The following is a 27587-nucleotide window of genomic DNA, read 5'->3' on the forward strand; positions in this document are numbered from 1 at the left end:
ACGTCAGGCAGCTCTGTTGGTGGCCGAATTTAAAGGAAGACGTCACGCACTATGTTGAAAATTGCCTTATCTGTGCCCAAAACAATCCGGACAGATATGCGAAGAAAGCTCAGCTTAGCCACCCCCGCCCCGTTAATGGCCCCTGGACATAACCTCCAGATTGATTTTATAGGACCATTGCCCCCTAGCAGGATGGTCACAAGTATGTGTTAGTTTTGATAGACACGTTTACGAAATGGGTAGAAGCATTCCCATCTAGAACAAACACGGCAAAGACTACAGCTAAGATTTTAACCCACCACATTTTTACGAGATGGGGACTCCCCCGCAGCATTGGATTCGACCAAGGTTCCCATTTTACGGGATATGTCATGAAGAACATCCTCACGATATTTGGCATTACCCAAATATTCCACATCGCATACCACCCCCAGTCAAGTGGTATCGTGGAGCAAATGAATCGGACCCTAAAAGCAACCCTCCGGGAAATGGTCCAACAAAACAGCACCACTTGGGATTCAGTCCCCCCTTTTGCACTAATATTTTTGCGTAACACTGTTTCGACATCCACAGACACTCTCATGACTGGACGCCCCATGAAAGGCACAGAATTTTTATTTGGACTTGACTTGACCAGCGCCGAAGTGACGGCCCTCACACACGAGAACGCAGTGAGACAATTAGTCGAAAATGAAAAAACGGCTCAGCTAGCAGCCGCAGTAAAATTAGGCACCAGGAAGAAACAGAGCAAGGCCTGTTTCGACAAGACAGTGCATGCGACTAAGTTTGATGTAGGACAGCAGGTCATGCTCTCCATTTCCAACCCCAGCACGTTCCTGTCACCAAAGTATTCGGGTCCGTACTCCGTTGCGGACAAAGTAAGACCCTCCGTTTATAAGATTAAGTACCCCAACGGGAAGACCGCGTGGTTTCATATTAACCAGCTCAAGGCATATGGCTCGCAGTCTAACCACGCACACCAAGTCATGCTCGCCGCAGCAGACCACGCCCCGCCCACAGCCAACGTATCACTACCCTCCCCCAACACGTCCACCCCATCCACGGACTCGACCTCGACTCCACCCCCGATCTCTAGACTCTGCCCCGGAACGCCCACAGACAGCAGCAGCAGCAGCGACAGCGACTGTGACACAGACGATAGCCACAGCACGCCTCCCTACTATCCCCATGCAACAGGCCCCACACCCAGCGAATCTGAACACTATTCAAGTGATCCCTTCCTGATCACATTCCTTAACAAACCTCACCAAAGACCACCGCCCTACGATGCTGAACCCGACTCCGCCCCCACAGAATTAGACACCACTATTTGGCACCGTGACAATTCGTACAGGCTCGTCCGAAACGACGAGATGGACCCAAAGTCACACCATGCAGCTTTAGCAACCCTCATCCATTCAAGAGTATGGCATCCGGGAGAAGATGATGACATTGAGTCTGACTCCCAAAACGAGAACCCCTTTGCGGCCCTGTTCGCAACTGATAACTGAGGTGTCCAGGCGATGTTTTAAAGGAACCGCTTGGGAGAAACGGTGTCCTTTCTGATGGAACCTGCACCATGTTTGTTGAATGTTTGTTCGTTAATGTTATCATTAAGTGTTGTTTGTAAATTCGTAAGTTTCACGGCCCCACGCCACCACTCCGTTGACGCCCGGCTGTTAATGGAACAAGTCTGTCCCAGACAATAGTTCAGAGGAACTAGTCTGTCGACAGAAAATGGTTAAAGGTACAAGTTTGTCCCAGACAACAATTCAGAGGAACTAGTCTGTCGGCAGAAAACAATCATAACTACGCTCCTGATTCGAAGGTAATCACGAGAGGCAGCCCCCACGACGACCACATACTTACCCGTTCTTGCCGGTTGCTCAGGCAGTGGAGAAACGGCATTGGTCTCCGCCCTGCCTGAGGACCCCCCCCCCCCGCCTGGTCAGCTATATTCGGGTAGAGCACATACGGTATTGATCACCGTCCTACCCGGGGATTCCATCCAAATCTTACCCGCCGCCACGCACCCCATTTTGGTTCGATTACATTCAAAATTCTTTTGTTTGGTTTCAGCAACCCTTAGGATTGCTTCCCTATGCTATTTACATCCTCAAACACTGGGATGGTAAATCACACAGGCTGCGAGGCGGCTCGCAGTACGGCAGTATTTTCTGAGATGTCTAATCCAATTTTCGGTTTTAAAAAAAAGAGGGAGTCACACATGGTGGCCAATTATAAAGGGAAATTGGCACTAAAAGACAGACATGCTAATGTACAAGATATTAAACCAGATAGTAACAGAAACTATGCTTGATCCACAGAATTGCAGAAGCTCCAGGAAGAGAGAAGAGATGAAAAGGAAGAGAAGAAAGAAGAGAACAATGAAGACATCATACATGTTTTTCGTTATCATTGTAATTTGTATTCGGTTACGCGCGAACGCGAACCCCCGACCCCCCCCCCCCCCCGGCCGTCAATGATTCACTTCCCCATAGCATCCCAGAGCCCAGTGACAAGACACCATCATGGTGTGATAGGTTTATAACATGGTACTCCCTTTCATACGTAATTGAATCCCTTTTAGCACTGGCGATATTCTGCAGCATCGTGCAGAGTATCCGCATGAGAAAATGGCGAAGGAGAGCCTACCGCTCTCGCACCCCGGTATACAAGATAAGATCCCCTATCTTCGGTTTTCACCAGGCCCACGAACCCCTTGATCTACAATAAAGGACATTCGTTCGGCGTCATTTGTGAATAAAGACAACTGAGAGATTGTACAACTCTGAACTTGACCGCCAAGCCAGAGGGAAATGTGAATGCTGCTATTATTTTTGTACTGTTAGGAAGTTAGTATGATTGGATGTTTAAGTGAGTGTAGTTTATGGAAGGTAGTTAGAGGTATCGTTTTTTATATATGTTGTACTGCATGTCCCTGTTGTGACATAGCGCCACTTAGAATTGTCAGTTAAAAATTTCTTACATAGTTATGGTCAGTGTAGAGGCCATGGAAGAGTGCTCGCTGGGTCAGGGAGTGAAGACGGCGCAGTTATGTGATCCTTCACGCTTCGCGTTAGGGGTCACAAGGAGGGCTTGTAGCCACCTGGGTTGGCCACTTCCCGACTTAAAATGAAATCCGCAAAGAATGCAGGGAAATTCAGTCAAGCCAGGAAAAACTAGCAGGTGCAAAGTTTCCTGTGTATTAGAACTTGCAGAAACCCAGACAGCACTGAAACTAACCACCATCTGCATATTAATAAGCGATCCCTGGGAACAATTGGAAACATTTAAGGTGAACAAGGCCAACCAAGACTCCTCGGCGCCAGCAGGAGCCAAGACAAAGGAAGGCCAACGGACACTTAGGAACCGCCCAGCGATCAGGGAACAGCTCCAGTATTGGAGAAATCGATCCAAGTGATCAGAACGTAGTCCAATCACTTGGAACCAGGTACGGGGTCCGCCCCGAACGGCGTGAAGCCCCTGGGGACTATAAAATAGAGCCCCCAAGTTCAATTCGTCCTTCTTGGCAGGGTCACTCAGCAGCTCGAAACAACCCTTGACAGTGACCTGCCTAGCCGCTACAACAACCAAGTAAGTCTCCAGTCAACACACGCTACGAGATAGGCGCTCCTAGCTACCAGTCTATACCAGCTTTGAATCCTGCAGACTCAGAATCGAACAAAAGGCCATTTGTTCCCCTGACCTGGTGGGCCAGTTCCAAAGCTAAGTATAGGCCTTTTAGTGATAGAGATAGTCTAGTAAGTAGAGTTTTATGCATGAGTACTGATTGACTGTGTATAATAAATGTGTTTTGATTTGAAACTTACTAACTGGTGTATTGAGTTATTGATCAGCACTTGAACTTGAACACTTGTGAATGTTTCTGTTCCCAATTGGATTCTCAATTCAAATTTAGGGTTCTCCCGGAGTGGTTAGGCCACATCTAAGTCGGGTCCCGTCAGAGTTCGCCAGTAAATGTTGCTAACTTTTGGTTGGCTCTTAAATGTTGCTCGTTGTGTCTTCCTTAATTTGCTATGTTTCTATAACCTTTGCTCTAGAGTCACCAGGTATTTTTTTGATACCATCACGAGGTTCAAGTTCAAGTGCTGATCAATAACTCAATACACCAGTTAGTAAGTTTCAAATCAAAACACATTTATTATACACAGTCAATTGTTTCCGGGGATCGCTCATTAATATGCAGATGGTGGTTAGTTTCAGTGCTGTCTGGGTTTCTGCAAGTTCTAATACACAGGAAACTTTGCACCTGCTAGTTTTTCCTGGCTTGACTGAATTTTCCTGCATTCTTTGCGGATCTCCATTTTAAGTCGGGAAGTGACCAACCCAGGTGGCTACAGTGCAGTCTTTATCCAAAACGTATAAAGGAAGGTGAAAAATGAAAATTGCTTATTGTCACAAGTAGGCTTCAAATGAAGTTACTGTGAAAAGCCCCTAATCGCCACATTCCGGCGCCTGTTCGGGGAGGCTGGTACGGGAGGTGAGTGGGGTGAGGGGTGGAAGGTTGGGGTTAGACAAGTTAGTTTGTCGTCGCTATGTTCTAAGAAGGCCTCCCCCCCCCCACCCCGGCCCCTCCATTTAGAGCAAATCAGTTTCGTTTTTTTAATCTTTTACTTTTAATTTTGTTTTTTGAGCGTCAATGCCTTAATCCTTTTTGGGCCCAGGAAGACTGCATGTTACCCTGATGGAGACTGGGTTTATCTGACTCTTCTTTTGGGTCGAGTTAGTCTTTTGTCCTGAAATGGGTCTCCCCCTTTAGTTGTTTTACCGGGTAGGTGGAGTCTGGTAACTCGGGTCTTTATTCCTCACTCCTTGCTCTTTTTGTGATTCTCTATTTGAGACCTAGGGTCCGAGGTTTGAGGTCTGAGTTTTACTTGGACGTGTAGTAACCAGCCTCTCTTTGTAACACTGTAGTTATATGATGGTTGTCTGTTCTGCCTGGGCCATGATAGGGGTTGAATTGCATTGTGGGGTACCAATGTAATGTAACTCAGTCCTAGCACTGGTGCTCTCATGGTTTTGTTTTCCTCTGTTGTTTTTCTTTGAAGTGATGGGTATAATGTAACTCTGCTATTGACGCTATTCTATTTTGGTGCAGACGGGTCTTGTGCCCGTGAAGGGAACATGCTGTGAATATTTGCAACGACTCCTATGATGTGCTGTGCCTGCTTTACATTGAAACCCATGGCTCTTTTCCCTTTTTCCTTATTTTGCTGCGATGTTTGAAAAAACTTGAAAATTTCAATAATATATATACTTTATTAAGGACCAAAACGAGAGTCCTTAATGCAAACGGCTCTTGATATGATAATTGAGTTCTAGTCCCGCTCCTGCACCAAAAGCCTCTTGGAAAGACCAAGGAACTGATCAGTGACTTCAACCTCCCCCACCCCCCAACAGTGTGTCCTGGTCCACTCACGTTGATGCGACAGTCAAGAAAGCCCAACGATGTCTCTACTTCCTGCGGAAGCTAAAGAAATTCAGCATGTCCGCATCGACTCTCACAAACAGATGTGCCATAGAGAGCATCCTATCCAGCTGCATCACAGCTTGGTATAGCAACTGCTTGGCCCAAGATAGCAAGATATTGCAGTGTGGCGAACTCAGCCCAACGCAAGCTTGCCACCTTCCCACTGATTCTGTATACACCTCCCGCTGCCTCAGGAAGACATACAGCATTGTCAGAGATCCCTCATACCCCTCTTCCAGACCCTTCCATCAGGCAGAAGATACAGAAGTCTGAAGAACCACACTTCCACACATAGGAACAGCTTCTTCCCCACAGCTACTAGACTCCTCAATGACTCTCCCTTGGACTGATCTGTTCCCTGTAAGAACACTATTCACGACGCCCAATGCTGCTCTTGCTCATGTATTTGATTTTGTTTGGCCCTTGTTCCGCACCTCAAGCAATCACTACTTGTTGATGTACCATTTGTCAATGTACTCTGTCGATTATTCTTTTGTCTACTATGTAGGTATTGTGTACGTTCCCTTGGTCGCAGAAAAATACTTTTCACTGTACTTCGGTACACGTGACAATAAATATCAATCAATCACTCAATCGGCCAAGTGGCTGGATTAGAGATTTGTTCTGAAGTCTGATCTCATTGTGCCTCGTATTCAGATAGGTGGTATCTGCTCTCCACTTTGGACTGTGACATTGTTAGGATCAGAAACATATAGACAATCACTGCATGAACTCATATCAATAGAACAGTTAGGGCAGGTAATTTCTTCATTCCTAGTCACTTCGGTGTAGAATTTATATATTCAAAGATAGTTTAGTGAATAAATAATCTGCATGCCAGAGAAATTAGCCTTGTGGAGCAGACAGATTCTTAGATCACCACCTTGTTTATGCTGAGTCACCTGAAATCAACCGGTCATCTTTTGGCACAATATTGACCTGAGTGTTTTTGGCAAAGGAATAAGATTCAGTCAAGGTTTTGATCCCTGCTGGAAACGGCAAGGCCCGTGAAGAGCAAGTGAAAGAAGGACTTGGAGGCAATAAACAACAGTTTGAAGAGTGGGTGAAAAGAGAACGCAGAGGCAGTAATCACCACCTGAAGAATGGAAAGAGAGAACCCAGTGCTGGGAGTTAGGCGAGTGAGTAAGGGAAGAGGGAAAGGAGGGGTTTTTCATTTTTTAAAAATCTTTTTATTGGCACTTTCAAAAATTATAATCAATTATGTACATTGCTGGCCGTGTTCATTCACTGTACAATACAGAAAGATTTCTCTTTTCCATCCCTCATGTTCTCCTATATACAATCTGGCTCGGTGTGTGGTGTGTCCCCCCACACAGCCTGCCCTTACCTGCCCCCCTCCTCCCCCCCCCCCCTTGTGTCTCCCCTTGGTCGGGTTTGGAGGGGGGGGGGTTCCCCTTAATTCCTCTCCCCCTCCCCTCTTTCTTTTCTTCCCCGTCACCTTCGGCTGCGATTCCCCTGTGGGTGGTGATGGGGGTTGCCCCCTCCCTCCTGCGTTATCCCTTTTATGTCACTCCAGCCCTTTCTCATCTCGTCTCCCCCCCCCCCCCAGGTTGCACGTTCCTATGGTCCGTGCCCCCCTCCCCCCCCGGTCTTTCTTTTTCCTCTCCCTTTTCTTTCTAACTTTCCCATTCCCCTATCTATTCATTATTGCTGGCCTTGAACAGGAACTGGAACAGGCCAAAAAACTGCCCCCATGCGTCTAGGAAGCATTCCTCCAAACCTTGGATGGCATACTTAATCTTCTCCAGGTGGAGAAATTTCGAGAGGTCAGCAAGCTACTATGCAGCCGTGGGTGGTGCTGCCGATCGCCAGCCGAGCAGGATTCTTCAGCGTGCGACTAGGGAAGCGAAAGCAAGGGCGTCAGCCCTCTTCCCCATGTGTAGCTCTGGCTGCTCCGATATCCCGAAGGTTGCCACGTTTGTCCATGGCTTCACCCTCACCCCACAACCTTGGACATTGCCTCGGAGAAGGCTGTCCCGAACCCAGCAAGCTTGGGACAAGCCCAGAACATGTGGGTGTGGTTGGCCGGGCCCCTCTGGCACCACCGTTCACATTTGTCCTTCACCTCCGGGAAAGACCTGCTCATACGGGTTCTGGTTGAGCTCTATGCATCAATTTGAACTGCATGAGGCTCAGCCTTGCGCAGGAGGAGGTGGAGTTGGCCCTGCTCAGTGCCTCGCTCCAGAGTCCCTACCCTACTTCTGTCCCCAGTTCGTTCTCCCATTTCCATCCGGTCTCGTGCAGTGGTGTTCAGGCTCTGTCCAGTAGCTGTCCATACATTTTCCCACTGAGTCCCCCTTCTTTACTGTCTGTATTTATCAGGTCCTCTAATAGTGTCGTCTCCAGGGGTACTCTAGTGTCTCTTTGCGGAGGAAGTGCTTTACTTGCAGGTGTCTCATTTCCTGCTCTGCCGGCAGTTCCCATTGCTCAGTCAGGTCGTCCAGTATCACCAGTCTTTGTCCTCCTAAAAGTCCCTAACTGTCAGTGTACCCCCGTCCCATCTCCATTTCCTAAAGGTAGTGTCTAGCATGGATGGGGGAATTTGTCGTTGCCGAAGATGGGAGCCATGGGGGACATCCTAGTCAGCCCGAAGTGCTGTCTTAATTGGGCCCACGTTTTCAGTGTGGATGTTACCACTGGGCTTTATGTGTATTTTGCCGAGGGGGATGGGAGAGCTACTGTAGCCAAGGCCCGGAGGATCGCCCCCTTGCACAAGGCCTCCTCCATCCGCACCCACTCTGAATTGGGTTTGTTTATCCAACTCCTCACTCTTTCTGCCGTTGCTGCCCAGTGGTAGTACTGCAGGTTTGGTAACGCCAGGCCACATTTGATTTTCCTCCTTTGCAGTGTTGGTTTGGGAACGCTCAGATTCTCCCCCCCCCCGCCCGCCCCACCACCACCACACAAACGCCATGATTAACCTGTTTACATTTTGGAAGAAGGCCTTGGGAATGATGATCAGTGTGGATCTAAACAGGAAGAGAAACAGGAGGTGCTTTTTCTAACTTTTCCACCTTACAGGAATTGGCTCTTACATTACTACATAGGAAGAAACTAGCTGCGTGGTGAGTACCTGGTAAGCGGTTACGGTATTCTATTCTTAACGTTTAAAATAGTAAGGAACTGGTGGCATGGTTAATAAAACACAGAAAAGAAAAGAAATAATTTAATAAAATAATTAAGTAGTTAATTAAAATGCCTTTAGGATGACAGGACAAGGCTTCTGGTGGCGGCCATGGAGTGAGAAGTCGCACATTTGGTAGCTCCCGCTCAAGGTGGAATTTTTCAGTCCTTTCTCCGTTTGAGCGGTGAAATGTTTGGATGGAAAGAGGTGTAGGAGTGCCAAGAGAAGGGGTAACTTCTCTGGGGTAGCTGATGGATGGATCCATGATCTAAGGTCGAGCAGAAGGGAACTGGTGGAGCAGGAGAGTCTTCGAGGTTAAGATGGCGGAGGGCAAAGGGCCGGTTCTGCCCGCCAGTGGTCAACAGAGCAGCTGGTGGACTTTTTAAATGATAAGTTCAGTCAGCAGAGGAGGGATGCCCTAGAGGATCTCACCAAGGTGGTGGAACCGCTCAAAGCAGGTATTGAGTGTGTGGAGCAGAGGCTGGAGTCCCAGGGCCGGGCGATCCAGAAAGTGGAGGAGGCAGTGGGGGAGAACAAGGAGCATCTCACCTCACTGGTGGTCGAGGTGGGGGGTGATGCAGGAGACCCCAAAGAGGCTGAAGGAGAAGGTTGACGACCTGGAGAACTGCTCTAGATGGCAAAACGTGAGGATCGTGGGGATACCCGAAGGCATCGAAGGTGTGGAGGCTAGCACATGTGGCCAAAATGTTGGGAGAAGCTATTAGGGGAGGGGCCTTCAACCAGCCCCTGGAGGTCGACCGAGCGCACAGGGCACTGATGAGGAAGTGTAGGCGGGCAAGCCGCCAAGGGCGATGGTGGCGCGGTTGCACCAGTTCTTGGACAAAGAGAAGATTCTTCGATGGTCAAGGCAGACGAGGAGGTGCACCTGGGAACGGAACGAGCTGCGGGTGTATAAAGACCTGGGTGCAGAACTGGCGAAGAGGAGGGCCAGGTTTAACCGGGTCAAGGCTGCCCTCTTCAAGGGGGTGAGATTTGGTGTGCTCTACCTGGCCCGCCTCTGGGTGTCTTTCCAGAATTGAGAATATTATTTTGGGACAATGGACAGACAGGAGAAGGAGGACATTGAATTTTTGAGGAGTCATAAGCTTGTTGCTGTTTTTGGAAAACTTTTTCCGCTTTGAAATGTTTTGGTGTGTTTGGTGGTGTGGTGTTTGGGGAGCATCAAGGGTGAGAACACCTTTTTCTGTTTCTTTGTTTCTTGGGGAAGTGTGGGGGGGGGGGGAAAGAGGAATTGGGGGGGTATGAGGTTTGGAGGCCTTGGACGGGGGCTGCCATGCTTCTGGGCGGGCTAGTTAAAGGGAGCACAGTGGGGGGCGGTCAGGTGGTAGGCGCAGGGGAAGGGGATGGGGCTGTTGTTCTGTTTGGGGGGGGGGGGGGGTGGGGAGGGCGAGGTTGCTGACAAGGGTGCGGTTGTTCTGGTGCAGTTGGAAAAGGAGTGATGGCAGTGGACATCGGAGGGTGGTCCTGGAGGGTCACGTGGTACGGCCGAGGGTGGGCCCAAAAAGGGATATGGCTGATCGGCAGGTAGGAAGGCGGGGATCCCCCCAACCAGGCTGGCTACAAGGAATCTGAGGGGACTGAATGGGCCAGTCGAACGGTCACGTGTGTTTACGCACCTGAGGAGTCTGAAGGCAGACGTGGTTTTTTAACAAGAGACGCATTTAAAGACTGGGACCAGACAAGTTTGAGGAAAGGATGATTAGGGCAGGTATTCCATTCAGGAGTGGACGTGAAGATGAGGGGGGGTGGCGGTGTTGGTGATCAAAGATTACTGCAAAAAGTAAAAGTTCATAGTGTAGGGGTAACATATTGGCTTGGATAGAAGGTTAGCTAGCTCACAAGAAACATGAATGGGCAATTTTCTGGTTGGCAAAATGTAACAAGTTAAAGGTGTAATAGAGGGACCAAGTGCTAGGCCTCAATTCTTTTTACAATTTATATAAATTACTTGGATGAAGGGGCTGAACATATGATTTCAAAATTTACTGACAATACAAAGATAAGTAGAAACGGTAATTGTAAAGAGGACATAAGGAGGCGACAAAAGGATATAGGTAGGTTAAAGGAGTGGACAACGATCTGGCAAAATGTGAAATTGTCCATTTGGCACGAAGAATAAAAAAAGCTTATTATCTAATGGTGACAGTTGCAAGTTCTGAGATGCAGATGTAGTTTGCAGGTACAGCAAGTAATTAGGAAAGTTCTTAGAATGTTATCGGTTATTACGAGAGGAATTGATTACAAAAGTAGCAAAGTTATGCTTCAGATATGCTGCACATTGTGAGACCACATCTGGTGTAGCGTGTGCAGTATTGGTGTCTATAATACATAACATCCGCAGAGTGCCAATCTCCGGCAGATTGCCACTCTCACCAGATTTACTCTCCAGGGGGTTCCGAAGCCCTCGTCTTGCCCAACCTTCCTCACTCAGGTTGGGTGAGGCAGGAGCAGCAAAATGCAGCCCCAGCAGGATCATCGTTGAGTAGCTGGGGCGCCATTCTCCATTTTTACAGTAGTAGCTGCTGTAAAAGGGGTGGTTTAAAGGGACCACAACTTTTCACAATATACATTAATGATTTGGAAGAAGGAACTGAAGGCAGTTTTGCTACTTTTGCAGATGGTACAAAGATCTATAGAGAGACAGGTAGTATTGAGGAAGCAGGGGGGGCTGCAGAAAGACTAGGGCAGGCTAGGAGAATGGGCAAAGTGGCAGATGAAATACAATGTGGAAAAGTGTGAGGTTATGCACTTTGGAAGGAGGAATGGAGGCATAGACTATTTTCTAAATCGGGAAATGCTTAGGAAATCAGTATCACAAAGAGACTTGGGAGTTCTTGTTCAAGATTCTCTTCAGGTTAACGTGCAGGTTCAGTCGGCAGTTAGGAAGGCAAATGCAATGTTAGCATTCATGTCGAGAGGGCTAGAGTACAAGAGCAGGGATGTACTCCTGAGGCTGTATAAGGCTCTGGTCAGACCCAATTTGGAGTACTGTGAGCAGTTTTCGGCCCAATATCTAAGGAAGGATGTGCTGGCCTTGGAAAGGGTCCAAAGGAGGTTCACAAGAATGATCCCTGGAATGAAAGCTTGTCGTACGAGGAACGGTTGTGGACTCTGGGTCTCTACTCGTTTTAGGTTAGAAGGATGAGGGAGGATCTTATTGAAACTTACAGGATACTGCGAGGCCTGGATAGAGTAGACATGGAGAGGATGACACTTGTAGGAGAGACTAGAACCAGAGGACACAATCTCAGACTAAGGGACGATCCTTCAAAACAGAGATGACGAGGATTTTCTTCAGCCAGAAGGTGGTGAATCTGTGGAACTCTTAGCAGCAGAAGGCTGTGGAGGCCAGTGTCTTTAAGACAGAGATAGATAGGTTCTTGATTAATAAGGGGATCAGGGGTTATGGGGAGAAGACAGGAGAGTGGGGGGCGGTCGGTCCAGGAGGGAGACTTAATCCAGGGCAGATGAGGGGTGGAGTCGGGCTGGCTTGCACTGGGTTGGGTCAGGGGGTCAGATCAGGTGTTGGTGTGGTGGGTCCCCTCAGGGGGGTTTAGGTGAGTGGGGGTGTCCCATGCGGGTCTGGTTGTTTAATAGTTACTCTGGAGTCTGAAGTTTTTTTTCCCCCATCTGCCTCTTTCAGAGCAACTCAGGGCAAAACTGGCAGAACCATCTGAAGTTAGCGATTTAAATTGCTTTGTCGAACGGTTCTCAGCACAGTGCAACTGTCATAGGAAATTACTGGGCAAACCCTTACATGGGAAGAATCAAGAGGGATTCCCAATGCATCATAGGGGTACCCCCTAAAAGTGACGGTGGGGAACCCGGAGGTTATGGGCCAATATTTAAGGACGTTCTGGAATTGACACGGCCCCCGCAGGAAATGGCAAGACCCCGCAGGAAGCAGTTTCACAAAGCTCTGATTGGCCACCTCACTACCTTCATTACTGCTCCTCTTCCCCACCCCCATCCTGTCAAATGACCCACAAACAGGCAGATTCAGAGACAAAGAAAGGGTTTTTGAATAAGATGTTAAAGAGAGGTCAATGGTTTTGGAGTTATATTTTTACCTTCATGCAACATTATTTTCAAACTGTGGAAATGTAAGAATCAAAAGAAGGGGCGACACGGTGTTGCAGTGGTTAGCACTACTGCCTCACGGCACCAAGGACCCGGGTTCGATCCCGGCCCCGGGTCACTGTCCAAATGGAGTTTGCACATTCTCCCCATGTCTGTGTGGGTCTCACTCCCACAACCCAAGATGCACAGGGCAGGTGGATTGACCACACTAAATTGCCCCTTAATTGGGGGGGGGGGGAAGAGAACAAATTGGGTACTTTTAATTTTTTTTAAAGAATCAAAAGAGGTATTTAACAAAACATGAAAAATTTTCAGTCGAATGCTTTTAGTCTGATTTTGTTTTCAGAACCTTAATCCTAAGCGACGAATGGTTTCCATTCACTCCATCATAATTTTGGCCATTCAAAACTGACACATTGTCAGAACTTCCCTCAATGATTATTCAATCCCTTAGGGGGAAAAACGTTGAATTAGTTATTTATAAAATTCTAAGATATGCACAGTGAACCATTGTGAAGTTAAGGAAATTATTATCACAGAGAGCCAAATGAGACAAATATGAAAATTTAAAAATAATCCAAGGTAACAACAACCTATTTTCATGAGAAGGCAGAGCTAATGTTAGTTTGACTAGATGACAAACTCTGGCAGCATGAATTTACTTTGAATTTCCTCCTCTTATTTCCAAATAATTCCCAAAGGCAGGGACTGGTCAAAAATGGCAACATCTAATTGGTGCTGGAATATCATTTTTTTTTCTTTTAACAGGTCATTCTATGCAAATTGCAAACACAAGCAAACACTGCAAAACATTAAAAAAATTTCTACTGATTGTTACACAGCATTAGAGAAATGCTGAATTACACACTTCATAGAGTATTGTGAATTAGAAATGCCTTAGCTAATTATGTTAGTACATAAATTGTTACTGAGGTTTTCAATATTACCTTGCGCAAGATTATATGGCAGCTTTACTATTCATTTACATTCAATGATCCATAAAAGCTCCATACAATTTGCTTTGTTTTATTTAGAATTATTCTACAAACGTAATCATGTTTATCATGAAATGTTATGCATCATGAAATGCAAAGAAAATGCAATGTACAGGATGTTAATCAGCATTTATCAGCACTTAAATTCAAACATTATGTGGAGAATTGCAATGCAGCCCATCCAACAGACTGAGCATCACAAACCTTCCGATGAACATTTTTATGTCTTCCATTTGTTGGCTGTTCAGCTGGAAAGCTAGCTTCTTAGCTAAATCCTGGGCCAGTTGGCAAGACCGTTTCTTGATGAATGAACTTACCGTAGCAGAGCACATTTATATAACAAGCGACTATTTAAATCCCTTTTAAATTATTATTCAAGTACCAAGATGTACCACTTCAGATTAATCTTATCACCAAGTTAATGTCAAGATCACAATGTCCCGCTGTTGAAAACTGGTCAAGTTACAAAATGAAACAGATCACCAAGTACATTTTCAAAGTAGAGTGATGGCTACTGTCTCAATCTAAAGCCAAAGAAATACAAATGTAGTGTAAGTCAGCGACATGAAGCTGATGTACTGTACTCTACTGCTACTACAGTATCAATTTTGAAAATAATAAAACAGGTCATTAATTGAATGACAGTTTCAACATAATTTATGACGTTCAGCAATTGACTGATTTTTGAAAAAAATAAGTGTGGTGTTTATTTGTTCATAAGACACAAAATGTTTAAATAATAGCTACAAATCCCACAATTAAATGACTTGTGACCACTTGCTGGGGAGGCCGGCGAATGGCTGAAGGCCATTAGATGACGGGAGGCTCTTGTTAATTGTATGGAAATTGGGCTTAAGTGGTAATAATTGGTTTCTCACCATGCTACAGCATGATTCTGAATTTGCCTACAGGAACAGGCCGGTTGCATTGCAAACTGTTTGGCATCTGACGCGGTTCCCATTTTTGGCTTCTCCCGCTATTCACCGGCCTTGTTACGCTTGAGCGCGAGTGTAACGAGGCTGGAAGATTGCGCCCTAAATCAGTAAAATAAATTAAATCTAATTTTTAACCTGACCATGTGGAATATAAACAGTCAACGATTCATTACTATCTACCAGAACACTCTCAGACAAAAAGAAGCACAAAGAAGCAAAGAAAACACATAACTAAGGAAAGTCTTCATACTATATAAAAAAAGATGAACAAACTTTAGTGTGTGTTCCACGTCAATAAAATATCTTAGGAATCATGATGAGCAATGATGTGGAGATGCCGGCGTTGGACTGGGGTGAGCACAGTACGAAGTCTTACAACACCAGGTTAAAGTCCAACAGGTTTGTTTCGATGTCACTAGCTTTCGGAGCGCTGCTCCTTCCTCAGGTGAATGAAGATGTCTGTTCCAGAAACACACATATAGACAAATTCAAAGATGCCAAACAATGCTAGGAATGCGAGCATTAGCAGGTGATTAAATCTTTACAGATCCAGAGATGGGGTAACCCCAGGTTAAAGAGGTGTGAATTGTATCAAGCCAGGACAGTTGGTAGGATTTTGCAGGCCAGATGGTGGGGGATGAATGTAATGCGACATGAATCCCAGGTCCCGGTTGAGGCCGCACTCATGTGTGCGGAACTTAGCTATAAGTTTCTGCTCGGCGATTCTGCGTTGTCGCGGGTCCTGAAGGCCGCCTTGGAGAACGCTTACCCGGTGATCAGAGGCTGAATGCCCTTGACTGCTGAAGTGTTCCCCGACTGGAAGGGAACATTCCTGCCTGGTGATTGTTGCGCGATGTCAGTTCATTCGTTGTCGCAGCGTCTGCATGGTCTTGCCAATGTACCACGCTTCAGGACATCCTTTCCTACACCAGGCAGGAATGTTCCCTTCCAGTCGGGGAACACTTCAGCAGTCAAGGGCATTCAGCCTCTGATCTCCGGGTAAGCGTTCTCCAAGGCGGCCTTCAGGACCCGCGACAACGCAGAATCGCCGAGCAGAAACTTATAGCCAAGTTCCGCACACATGAGTGCGGCCTCAACCGGGACCTGGGATTCATGTCGCATTACATTCATCCCCCACCATCTGGCCTGCAAAATCCTACCAACTGTCCTGGCTTGATACAATTCACACCTCTTTAACCTGGGGTTACCCCATCTCTGGATCTGTAAGGATTTAATCACCTGCTAATGGTCGCATTCCTAGCATTGTTTGGCATCTTTGAATTTGTCTATATATGTGTTTCTGGAACAGACCTCTTCATTCACCTGAGGAAGGAGCAGCGCTCCGAAAGCTAGTGACATCGAAACAAACCTGTTGGACTTTAACCTGGTGTTGTAAGACTTCGTACTATGATGAGCAATGTGATCTCTGTGCACCAGTATACATCTTTCCCTCCAAGGGCGTCTTCAAACACATATTAATAATGATAGAAATAATAATTAAACATCTTAAAACAGAACTGGAAGAGAAAGAGTGCACTAAAAGAGTAAAAGGATGAATGGCAACAAGAACAACATGAAAAATTTACAGTAGTAAATTTTTTTTGCACGCATTTTTTTAAGTGCACAAGTTTACCTTTAGATATGTTTTTCAGAGATTGGTAGCAAATATATCAAACCTGTTATTTTTGCTGACTTTTCCTCTTGATTCACTCGATTTTCTTCATCTTCCTCATTTTCTTCCTCAAAGTCATCCAAGTTTCCAATATCAGCTTGTTTCATACTCATCAGACTAGCCAGGCTTTGCATATCCTCATCCCTGTTCATCAGAAAAATAACTAGTCAAAAACCTAAAACACATAATTCAGAAGGCTTGTTGAATGATTGAGTTTTATATATTTTTTTATAAATATTTTTTGTTGGGTTTTTGAACAAAGTATATTTACAGTTATGTACACAGAATAAAGTATGTGTATAATATACATATATATATATATATATATATATATAGAAGAAAACTCAAAGAAAAAAACTGGTAGGGTGTTATGCATTAGCTCAACAACAGCAACTCTGTACAGTTAGCAATATTATTTTTAACATACAAGCACCGGTTGTCGGGGGGGGGGGGGGCACGGGACGGGACTGGGAGGTACATATACATTTGGGTGCCGGAAAAACCCTTACATTAGTTATGTCCAATACAGAGAGGGCAATACGCGAATGGACCTGGTGTTGGTGTTGTTACTTGCTTCGAGGTTTATATTTTTAAAGCAATATGGCAGTTATGGAATCAACTCTATTGCTGATGTTCCCCCAATGTGTTGGAAATTTGTCCAATAACTGGCAGCAACATAAAGACCAAGTGTTTCCCAAGTTTCATGACTGAGATAAGTTAAGCACCACAGCTCAATCAAGACAGCAGCATGGTACCCTCAATTGAGCTCACTGTCCATTCATTAGATGGGGAAAAACAACCAGAATTCCCATTCCAAATTACAACCCAATAATCACAGATCTCGCCTGCAAAGAGGAATAGGATTGGTTTTGACTGTGATGGTGGTCTGTCAAAGCCCACACATGAACTTGTGCAAGGTGCTAGGTTTGAAGCTCATGGAACTCGACAATAGCAAGCAAGTAAAAATCTTGAGGAGAGAAAAAGCTCAAGTAAAAATATTCTACTGCAATGTTACTGCCTAAGACTGGCATTCGGCTCATTTAAAATTGAAAAGTGCTTTCTTTGTGAAGGAACGATATATGACGGAAAGTTTGTTCTCCTGCCAGCTGATCGATTTAACATATTCAAAGCAGACCCCTCAACAATGGAAGGACGAAACTGGTAAATAATGAAACAAATGTAAATTTCTCAGAAAGATGGCAGATAACTTGTGATGTGATTGTACATAGCCTGGACATATCCCACAAAGAAAGCATGGGGCTTTACGAAGGAAAAAAAATCTATGGGATGATTTATTCATTGTCCTACCTTGATGTCTGTGCAAATAGAAATTTCAATCCTATCATTAACAAATTGAATTTGAGGATGGGGTCTCTTGAATAGCTGGGTATGTTCCTCATGGTTCTCCGTACAAATGGTGTCTCACCCGAAACCACCAAGATGCAGGTGTGGGAAATTAAAAATGTTGCACTGGAATAAAGTTGCATGGATGGGCAGACTAGAAGGCAGCCAAGCTGATGGTGACAGCATTCCTCACCTTGATGACTACAAAAATCACATAAAATGCGAACAAAAACAGATCCATAGGTTTTCTGCTGAATGCCACTTAAATAATAGTTTAAGGGGTTCTCAAATGTTTTCAAAATAGACATCATAAGCAAGTGGAGTATTGCTGAAAAAAGACATTTTGTCAAAGCCCATCTTGTACTCATCAGGAGAATCACAAGAATACCAATGTCAGAGGAAACAACAACTTTGTACTCCGTGAGAAGAGTGTGCCGATTGGTTGACAAGTGTACTCTGATTGGTAGAGGTGTTGCCATGGAGAATTGATAGTAACTGACAGTTAACTCCCACCCAAGTATTATTTAAACATTTGAATGAGACAGCTTTACTCTGATTGGTTAAGGCACTGCCCTGAAGAATGAACCAGTGAATGGCCATTCCTTATTTTGTTTAACTGAAAGATGGGAAACACATTGTGTCCGTTTCAGCTGAGCAAAATAAGTGACTGGCATTCGCTAGCTCATTCTTCAGGAAAATGCCTTGACCTGTCTGTGTGGAGTTTGCACTTTCTCCCCATGTCTGCGTGGGTTTCCTCCAGGTGCGCCAGTTTCTTCCCACAGCCCAAAGCTTGTGCAGGTTGGTTGATTGGCCATGCTAAATTGCCCCCTTAGTGTCCTAAAGGTTAAGTGGGGTTACTGGGTTAGGGGGAAAGAGTGGAGGCGTGGGCTTATGTAGGGTGCTCTTTCCAAGATTTGGTGCAGACTCAATGGGCTAAATTGCCTCCTTCTGCACTGTAAATGCTATGATTCTATGATTCAATCAGAGTGAAGCTACCTGATTTAAAGTTTCAAACAATGTTTGGCAGTGAACTGTCAGTCACCATTAACTGGTACAATGGCCCACCATTAAGGCCATCACCAATCAGAGTCCAAAAGAGAAGTTGCTGGAAAATCTCTGCAGGTCTGGCAGTATCTGTAGGGAGAGAAAAGAGCTAACGTTTCGAGTCCAGATGACCCTTTGTCAAAGCTTGACAGATGTTGCCAAACCTTCTGAGATTTTCCGGCACTTTCCCTTTTAGTTTCAGATTCCAGCATCCGCAGTAATTTGCTTTTGACCAGGGTCCACTTGCCAACCAATCAGCACTCTCTTCTCAGAGTATAAAGTCGTTGCTTGGGCAGCACGGTGGCAGTGGTTAGCACCACTGTCACTGTCCATGTGGAGTTTGCACATTCTCCCCGTTTTGCCCCACAATCCAAAGATGTGCAGGGTAGGGGGACTGGCCATGCTAAAGTGCTCCTTAATTGGAAAAAATGAATTGGGTACTCTAAATTTTTTTATTTAAAAAAAAAAAAATAAAGTTGTTGTTTCCCCAGCCATTGGTATTCTTGCGCTTGTCCTGATGAGTGCAAGATGAAAAGCTTCGACAAAGCATTTTCTTTTAAGCAATACTCAATTTTGCACTACCAAACAGTTGCACACAGTAGTTGTACATAGTAGGGCAGCTCTTGTGGCTCAGTTGTTAGCACTGCTGCTTCTCAGTGCTAGGGACCCGGGGGTCCAATTCCGGCCTTGGGCGACTGTGTGGAGTTTCCACGTTCTCCCAGTGTTTTCGTGGTTTTCTTCCAGGTTCTTTGGTTTCCTCCCACAATCCAACGATGTGCAAGTTAGGTGGATTGGCCATGCTATATTGCTCCGTAGTGTCCAACGGTGTGTAGGTTGGGTGGGGTTGTAGGGATAGGGCAGGAGAGTGGGCCTGGGTGGGTGCACCAAGGGTTGGTGTAGACTCAATGGGCAGAATGGCATCTTTCTGCACTGCAGGGATTCTATGATTCTAGTTACAGAATTATTTAAAAAGGTTAATTACAGGTGGCAAAAAGGTAAAAGGCTAAAAAAAAAACTCAAGTTCATCGTTTCATGGGTATTGTATTCAGTAGTAACCACTAGTGTGCTTTTAAGTAAAAGCAAAAGACAAAGCTTCTGAAAACAACAGATTGCGAATCTCCTATTTGTTGGCAATATCAATTAGAGTCTGGAAATCAAGTTAACAAAAACACTTAACCCTGAAGATTATCTGTAACTGGTAATATATACCCATTTGTGATCTCTCCCTTAAATGTCATTTTGCTCTTTTGAAATTAACGAAATATCAAAAGAACAAATATGCCAAATTTACGCAGGACATTCAATCATCCTTTTCCGAGTACTAAATCGCCTGGACTAGCAGCATACCAGCTGCACTGCGCATTCATCACACTGTTCAACACACCAACCCATTAAAAGTTTCTGTGCAGGTACAACATTAAAATCACAATGTTTCCCTTTTATTTCTGAATATTCTTCCCTCATTTTAGTAGAGTTGTTTGCAACAGAAATCGAACACCATGGCCAACAGCAAAATACCCGACAAATGTGGTTTATTGTTCACTTTAAGCAGAACTGCTTTGTTTTAAATGGACAGCAGGCATTTACTGGTGTAAATTGTTTCATTGTGTCCCTGGGTGCTAAGTTAGCAGACTGTGGAAGTCGTAACATTTAAGGTACAGAATGTTCCAAAGTTTGTTACATTGGTTCCTGCCGAGTAACAAGGCAGAACCCTCTTGCAGAATTGTGATAGGTCACCAGATCAGATCAAAGGTCAATAAGCAGCTCTTGTTGAGGCACTCAGTTTCAGGGAGTATGCCAATCAGAGGTCCCAGTTAAATTCAAGTAACAAAAGATAGAGAATGGGCTGTGGGAAGCAGCCATTAAGTAACGAGGGCCATTGAGGCAAAGTTACCCCCCTTGGAGTAGTGGTGTTTTGCTTGGCATGACCATAGATCTGAAAACGTGCTTGCAAGCTAGTGTTGAGCGTACTCGAGAATCCAGGGAGATGGAATCTCGGGAGGTGAGATTGAAAGCCTGTGAGGTGGGCCATTGTTCATGCCGGCCGAGTGGGAGCAATGTTTGGAAAGAATTCCAAGGCAGTGCCTTCAAATGTGGCGGTTAGAGGTCCTCGTGAGAAAGACAAAGTTTCAGTGAGATTGGTCGGCTCACAATGTGTCAAGATGTCTGGGTTAAGAAATCCATGGAGCGGTTTACCCTGAATTCTACAGCATAAGGCAAATTTATAAATTGTTTATCTTTCTGAGCTTGTATAGTAAAGTTTATTTTTGCTTGTTCAAAATCAGTGGAATCCGGTGGTCTTATTCACTGAACAAGTGTCTTGAAACTTAAACTTCACTTACTTTAAACAAACATTAATGGTCCTGAACTGGATCTCCACCACATTCACAGCGACCAGGCCAGGAATAACAATTGAGCCATGGTCTAATTTCAGTAGATACTGTGACATCATGCTATTTTAGTCAGAAAGCACATTATGTGTATTAATTTGATTTTAAGATGAAGCAATATTTCAGAAGATACTACTGACTCAAGGTTAGATTGGAATAACATTTTGAAAGCAAAACACTTTATTTGATCTTGAAACCTCAGCCAACTTTAGAAACGTTGAATCTATTTGATAATCCACCGCATATCATATGTCATTAATAGTTAGCCAATTAACAGAATGCACCGAAAGCAGAAGCAAGAAACAGTGTGTTTTCTTGCTGATATTTTTCTGTGAGGCAGTTCACTGCTCATGCAACCAAATGTCAGAGAAATGTAATCAATTTCATTGCAGAGAGTATTAAACACTGCAAGGTTTTGGGAACCACCAGAGGGGGGAAAGAGGTTTTAAAAAAAAAAACTGTTCAGTAGAAAATGCACCAAAAACCTGAATATAACCAATGCAAAGTATAAAGTCAAGGAAGCAATTCAATAGCAGGGGCAAAAAGCTCAGGAGATAAAAAGCCTTATAACGAAAACATACCAGAACATGAGTACTGAATTGAAAAGGATGCCCAATAATACTCCAACGTGGTTGTGGGGAACAGGGTACAAAGAGGAATGAAAACAAATATGATAGAGAACAGCTGGGGAAGTCTCTTCACTTGCCACACATCCGTACACAAACTTCCCAGTGAGGGTCATAGCTGCCGGATGAAGCGGAAATTAGATTCAGCTTTAACATCTGCAGAGTCACTCCCTACACCGTCTTCACTCTTAAGTATGAATCACTCCCTTCAGGACAGAAAGGGTAGAGATTGGAGAAAATCAGAGGTGCCGGGGTTTTGGTGGGGCATAGTGAAGGGATGGAGAAAAATAACAGTAGGAACAGAAATAGTTGGCTCAACATAAAAGAATTTAAAAAAGTCAGATAAAGCTTTAAATAGGTACCCAGACTTTAGTGAAGAAAAATGCTTCCTTTATTTCTATCTTTCCCAAACTTGAAAATCTCTCCAGAAAAAGTATTGAAACTAACAACTTGGCAAATTAGCAAATCAAAAAAAATCATTACAATCAGACCTTTGATTTCAGGTGTATGTGCAGACTGAGGAAACATTTATAAGAACAATGAGGCAATGTGAATTCAGTTTGATTAATTTTTTAAAAACTAATAGAAAGAATTTGGAAATAAAAATGGTTCCTTGATCCAACAAGCAGGTGATACATATGTAGTTTGATAAACAAGAATACTAGAACCAAAGCTTTCATTGCAAGTTAATTGTTATTGTAACCCATTAATCCAAATTTCATACATCAGTTTTATATATTTGCACCATTTTTATACAAATATGATCCATTTATCCAATATTCAATAATTTATTAGAGTTTGGTCATCATTGAAGTGGATGCTTATAACTTCATAAAAAGAGGAAACATTGTGCATACTAATATCTAATTTTAAATTATATTCACAGAAATGGTCTTACGGTGGCATTTTATACTTTGTATTTATTTGCTACGGAGATGTTAATTGGCTTAATTTTTATTCATCTGTAAATAAAAAGTGCCACGGAATATTTTTAATGTTGCTTCAGCGCAAAGAAACAAGAAAACCACATATTTTTCACCAAAGGCCTTTAGAATTCACAGCTAGCAAATGCAAAAATACTGTTATGCTCTCTTATTGCCATCTGACGCAGTATACAGAAAGCACAGAGGTCAAAATGCCACTGCAGCCACTGCGAAATGTTGTTCAGTTCAAGTTCAAAGAAACTTACGTGGCTTTGCCTTCTCTCAGGAAAATGCAAGATAAAGAAAACTGCAGGGTGGCAGCAACAATTTTTTTAGACAAAGGCTTGAATTTCAGTTTTACATCGGTTTGTGTAGGCATGGGGCTTGCGTATTGCTTCATGTTAATGCTACTGGTGGCAAGAGCTTTCCTACGGCCAGAAGGTGACTCCTAGGAAACAGGAAAGAAAATATCATTGAATAAAATCTGCTTCGCTGGATTTAACACACAGGGTATAACTATTGAGTACATTAAGCACCATTCCTGCCAATACACTCGAATGAAAAATCTAGACTTGTTAAATACACAGAACAGCAACATTTTGAAAAGAAATGCAGGTGAATTATTATATCCTTTTTACATTTTTCAAATATATTTCCTTCCTGATCTAGTCGGTCAAGTTAACAACTTATTCGGTATCGTCTGGTCTGGATGCACCTTAAATGTAATGCAAAACTCTTTAACTGATTAAATGCTGCCAATAATGAAACAGCACCAATGTCTGCATACAGTATATTTTACTTGGAATCTGTGGTCGAGCTGAGTATGGAAATTGTGGATCAGTAGTCCAATTTTAAGAGAATTGATCTTTGCTCATTTTCCTTCCATCAACACCCATGAAACGGAACTACAAATATTCACTGCAGAGTCTTACAAATTCAGCAACTGAAAACATTTTGCACCATTTGAGCACAATCTTTTGTGATCAGCATAAAACCAAGTAAATCACTAGCAATTCCATTTAAAAATGCCCGAAACATTAAAGAGGTGACACAATCACACCAACTGGAAATCCTCTTTGTGCAGACATAGATCATAATACCAAAAATACAATTATTTAAGAAGCAAAGGAAGTATTAAACAGAAATTATGCAATAATTTGATTTAATTACTTTGCCAACTGACAAAACCACAAAAGCTGTCCCAACATTGGGATTTTTAGAGATACAGTAAATATATTTATATATGCATCCATTAGTGAAAAATAATGCAGTAGCACAAGTCTTGATAAAATATTAATCTTAAAGGGTGGAATGAATATAAAACTACATAAAGCACAATATTAGACTTTTAGCACATAATTAACATCTGGAAACTACCGTTTGCCTTTATTGATGTCCACTGCTAGTAGGAATATATTTCAGACATTCTGCTGTACAGTACTTGACATTTCTGTTGATATAGGAGCTGAGCAGAGCAAGTCAGAAATGTAACATGCCATCCTTCATAGAAAGTCTTGTTCAAGACCAGCCTTATCTCAGAGATTATGCCTGGCTGCATTATACAGAACTAATAGTGCATGTAGATACCTTAAGAATGAATTTGAAAATGCATTTGAAAATGCATCAAACACTCAAGAAGGATTTAGACCCACTCAGAAAAAATACTTAAGAATATGCAAATACTCTCAGCAGAATTAGGTTTAACAGATTTGACTAGTACAAACAATAAAGGTGCTCTTTTCCCTTGCTGCCACTGTCAATCAGTGAATGAGATTAATGCCCAAGGATCTGAAAAACCTGTAAAATGAAATAAGTACTGTACAATAAAGGCCCAGCAATTTATTACAATACTGCTATCATTATGCTGTAACTGTCAATACAGTTAAGTAGCTCACTATCAGCAGCTGGAGCGAAAACGGTTGGATGCTGCCTCCAATCTTTAAACAACACTCATTACATCTCATAGCAAAGATTGTCACTATATCTTGTTGTTGTTTAAAGTCAATTTTATGCACACGTTTTGTATGGATGATTAATAAAGCATTCATTCTACTTTATTTAATTCAACAGACTCATGGTAATTAACTAGGTATCTTCAGTGCAATGAATGTATTGTGAATACATTTTCAAATACAATAGAAATTAATGGGTGAGTCATTTGGTAGTTTTCATATTGCATTAATGTAAAACTGGGGCACAAAACGGTTTATCCCAGGGAAATGACACATGTTGGCAAGTAAAGAGTCTCAGTGCTTGGGCTTCACACTGCAAAGTAAGAAATTGCAATGAAGCCTTCATTTCAATGTTGAAATACAGTTTTATAAGGTTTCAGCTGCTCTGTGAACACCTTTAGATTTTTGAATGTGTTATTGCTTTTAAACAGATCAATTGGCCCTTTATTGACTTAAATTGTACCCATCACTCCCTGAAAAGACCCTTGCTTGTGGGTTTAGGTGAACAGGCACTGTGACACTTTGCTTGGTATGGGCCAACTCTGCTGTAAAATACTTAAAACTCTGCTGTAAAATAGGTACTGGTGTCAATACGATATAATTACCCTTACTTTTTAAAAAAGATTCTTAGTTGCCATGTCATTTCAGAAAATTAATAAATTAATACAGGCTAAATTTGATTTAAAAACTATACACACAGAGTGTATATAACTACACCACAAGAACGTAAAATTCCTATCACAGACAACTACTAAAGATAGAGATTCCAATTGACTATTCTACTTCACAGAAAAGGCACCTAGTTCCAGGAGTTTCACTATCAAAGCCAAGCTAGTGACAAATTAATGCTTAGATGTAAATGACAAAACTAACGCAATTGGCCAATTTAATAGCCTGTGAATGAATCGGTATGCACACCCTATTATGAAGCTAAATTGTAGATCAAAGGCATTCTCACACCTGGTAAAGCTGTATTAAATCTCAACTATGAATACTGCCCACTGCAACAATGGATTCTGCCTGGGAATGCACACTTCCTTTGCTAACCTTGACCTCTGCAGTTTTGAAGGTTGTAATTTCATCAGGTGAGAAAAATGCCAAATAAATAAAGAGCACCTTTGCAGGTGCTTTTATATGGTTAAAAAGAGCAAGATAAAATAGTAGTACTGATTCACGGAGGCCAAGACTAAATTTCACAAAGCAATGCATGTCACAACATTCGTAAATCAGTTTCCTATTCCTTCAGATTTAAAAAAATCTGTTATACACTTTTGGTTCCAAATCACAGGGAATAAGAGCAGAAAATATATTTTTAGGATTTGTGCATGGTAACATGAACAATTTTGTAAACCGCACAAAATGCCTCACAATGCTTTAGGCATAGCAGGCTTCTTATTGTACTTGTTGAATTTATGGTTTGAAGAGGTTCTTTGATAAAAGGACAGACCAGGCCCAAGACATTAATAATCAGCATAATTGGAAAATAAATCACCAAAATAAATCCTGCTGTCCTAAAGGGGCAGCCAATGCACTACTGGGGTAGTGGTGGGGGAATAAAATGACTGCAGTTGATTGCAGCCAGAGATTGGTTCCTATCAACTCATATTTTTCCCACAAATCAGGCGCGATGAGAACCAATTTCCTCATCTTAGGTTTTCGCTAAGAAACTAACATTAAAAAAAGGAACAGCCGTAGAACTTAACAGCCTTCGAGTGTCCTGTGCCATTTTTTTTATTGATTGATTCACAGGATGTGAGCGTCACTGGCAAGACCAGCACTTATTGTGTATAATTCTGGTTGCCACACTACCAGAAGGATGTGGATGCTTTGGAGATCGTACAGAAGCGGTTTACTAGAATGTTGCCTGGTATGGAGGGCATTCACTATGAGGAAAGGTTAGATAAACACGGCTTGTTCTCACTGGAACGACGGAGGTTGAGAGGTGACCTGTTAGAGGTCTACAAGATTATGAGTGGCATGGACAGAGTGGATAGTCAGATGCTCTTTCCTAGGGTAGGAGAGTCAAGTACTAGGGGACATAGGTTTAAAGTGCGTGGAAAAAAGTTTAGAACTAATGTGCGAGGCAAGTTTCTTTACACAGAGGGTGGTAAATATATGGAACACGCTGCCTGGGGAGGTGGTGGGAGCAGGTATGATAGGAGCATTTAAGGGGCATCTAGACAAATATGAATAGGGTGGGAATGGAAGGATACAGACTCCGTAAGTGCATACGGTTTTAGTTGAGGCAGGTACCATGGTTGGCGCAGGCTTGGGGGGGCCGAAGGGCCAGTTCCTGTGCTGTATTGTTCTTTGTTCTTTATTGCCCATCTCTAATCACCCTTGAGACGGTGGTGAGCAGCCTTTTTGAATCACTGCAGTCCATGTGGTGTATATGTACTGTTGCAGTTAGGGAGGGAATTCCAGAATTCTGACCCAACAACAGTGAAAGAACAGCGTTAATAGTTGTAAGTCAGGATGGGGTGTGACTTGAAGGTGAACTTGCAGGAGGTGCTGCTCTCATGCATATTTTGCTGCTGTCCTTTTTCTTAACCAATGAGATTTAAGGATTGAGAAACAAATAGAGTAATTGAAGGAAGGTGAATTAGATACAGAAAGGGAAGGAAAGAAAGATTTGATTAAGGGAGAGAAAAGGAAGAAAGATAAAAAATTTTAAATTCTTTAAATCTAAGAATTTACTACTTGCAGAAACGATACTCAGCAACTCAAAAGGCTCTTTCCAAACCAGGGAGATTGATTGGAATCACATTATCATGTTGTTAAAAGGTACTTATATTCTTAAGTACAAGCCTAACTTCCTGCAGTGAATTTAATGGACAATTAAAATGCAAATCCAGCAAGTACGTAAAAAAATAATGGGGAGATTGAGGGTGAACTGCGGCAAACAGTGGAGCGGCATAAATCGATCAATGAGTTATGAAGACTGGCAACTCACAACATACCTCTTC

At 43.3% G+C, this 27587-nt stretch overlaps 1 protein-coding gene across 5 annotated transcripts in view; it reads right to left on the bottom strand.

Annotated features, from left to right (window-relative positions):
* The window catches only part of ehbp1 (EH domain binding protein 1), a 569586-nt gene that overhangs the window by 387023 nt on the left and 154976 nt on the right, over positions 1-27587 (bottom strand). For all 5 annotated transcript variants that reach the window (XM_072507229.1, XM_072507216.1, XM_072507208.1 and 2 more), the window contains exons 6-7: positions 22936-23117; positions 16347-16486 (exon numbers count right to left, since the gene is read on the bottom strand). In XM_072507229.1, coding sequence (XP_072363330.1) covers positions 16347-16486; positions 22936-23117 — 322 coding nt within the window. The remainder of the gene's footprint in view (positions 1-16346; positions 16487-22935; positions 23118-27587) is intronic.

This window comes from Scyliorhinus torazame, chromosome 1, assembly GCF_047496885.1.
Source record: "Scyliorhinus torazame isolate Kashiwa2021f chromosome 1, sScyTor2.1, whole genome shotgun sequence".
NCBI lineage: Eukaryota > Metazoa > Chordata > Chondrichthyes > Carcharhiniformes > Scyliorhinidae > Scyliorhinus > Scyliorhinus torazame.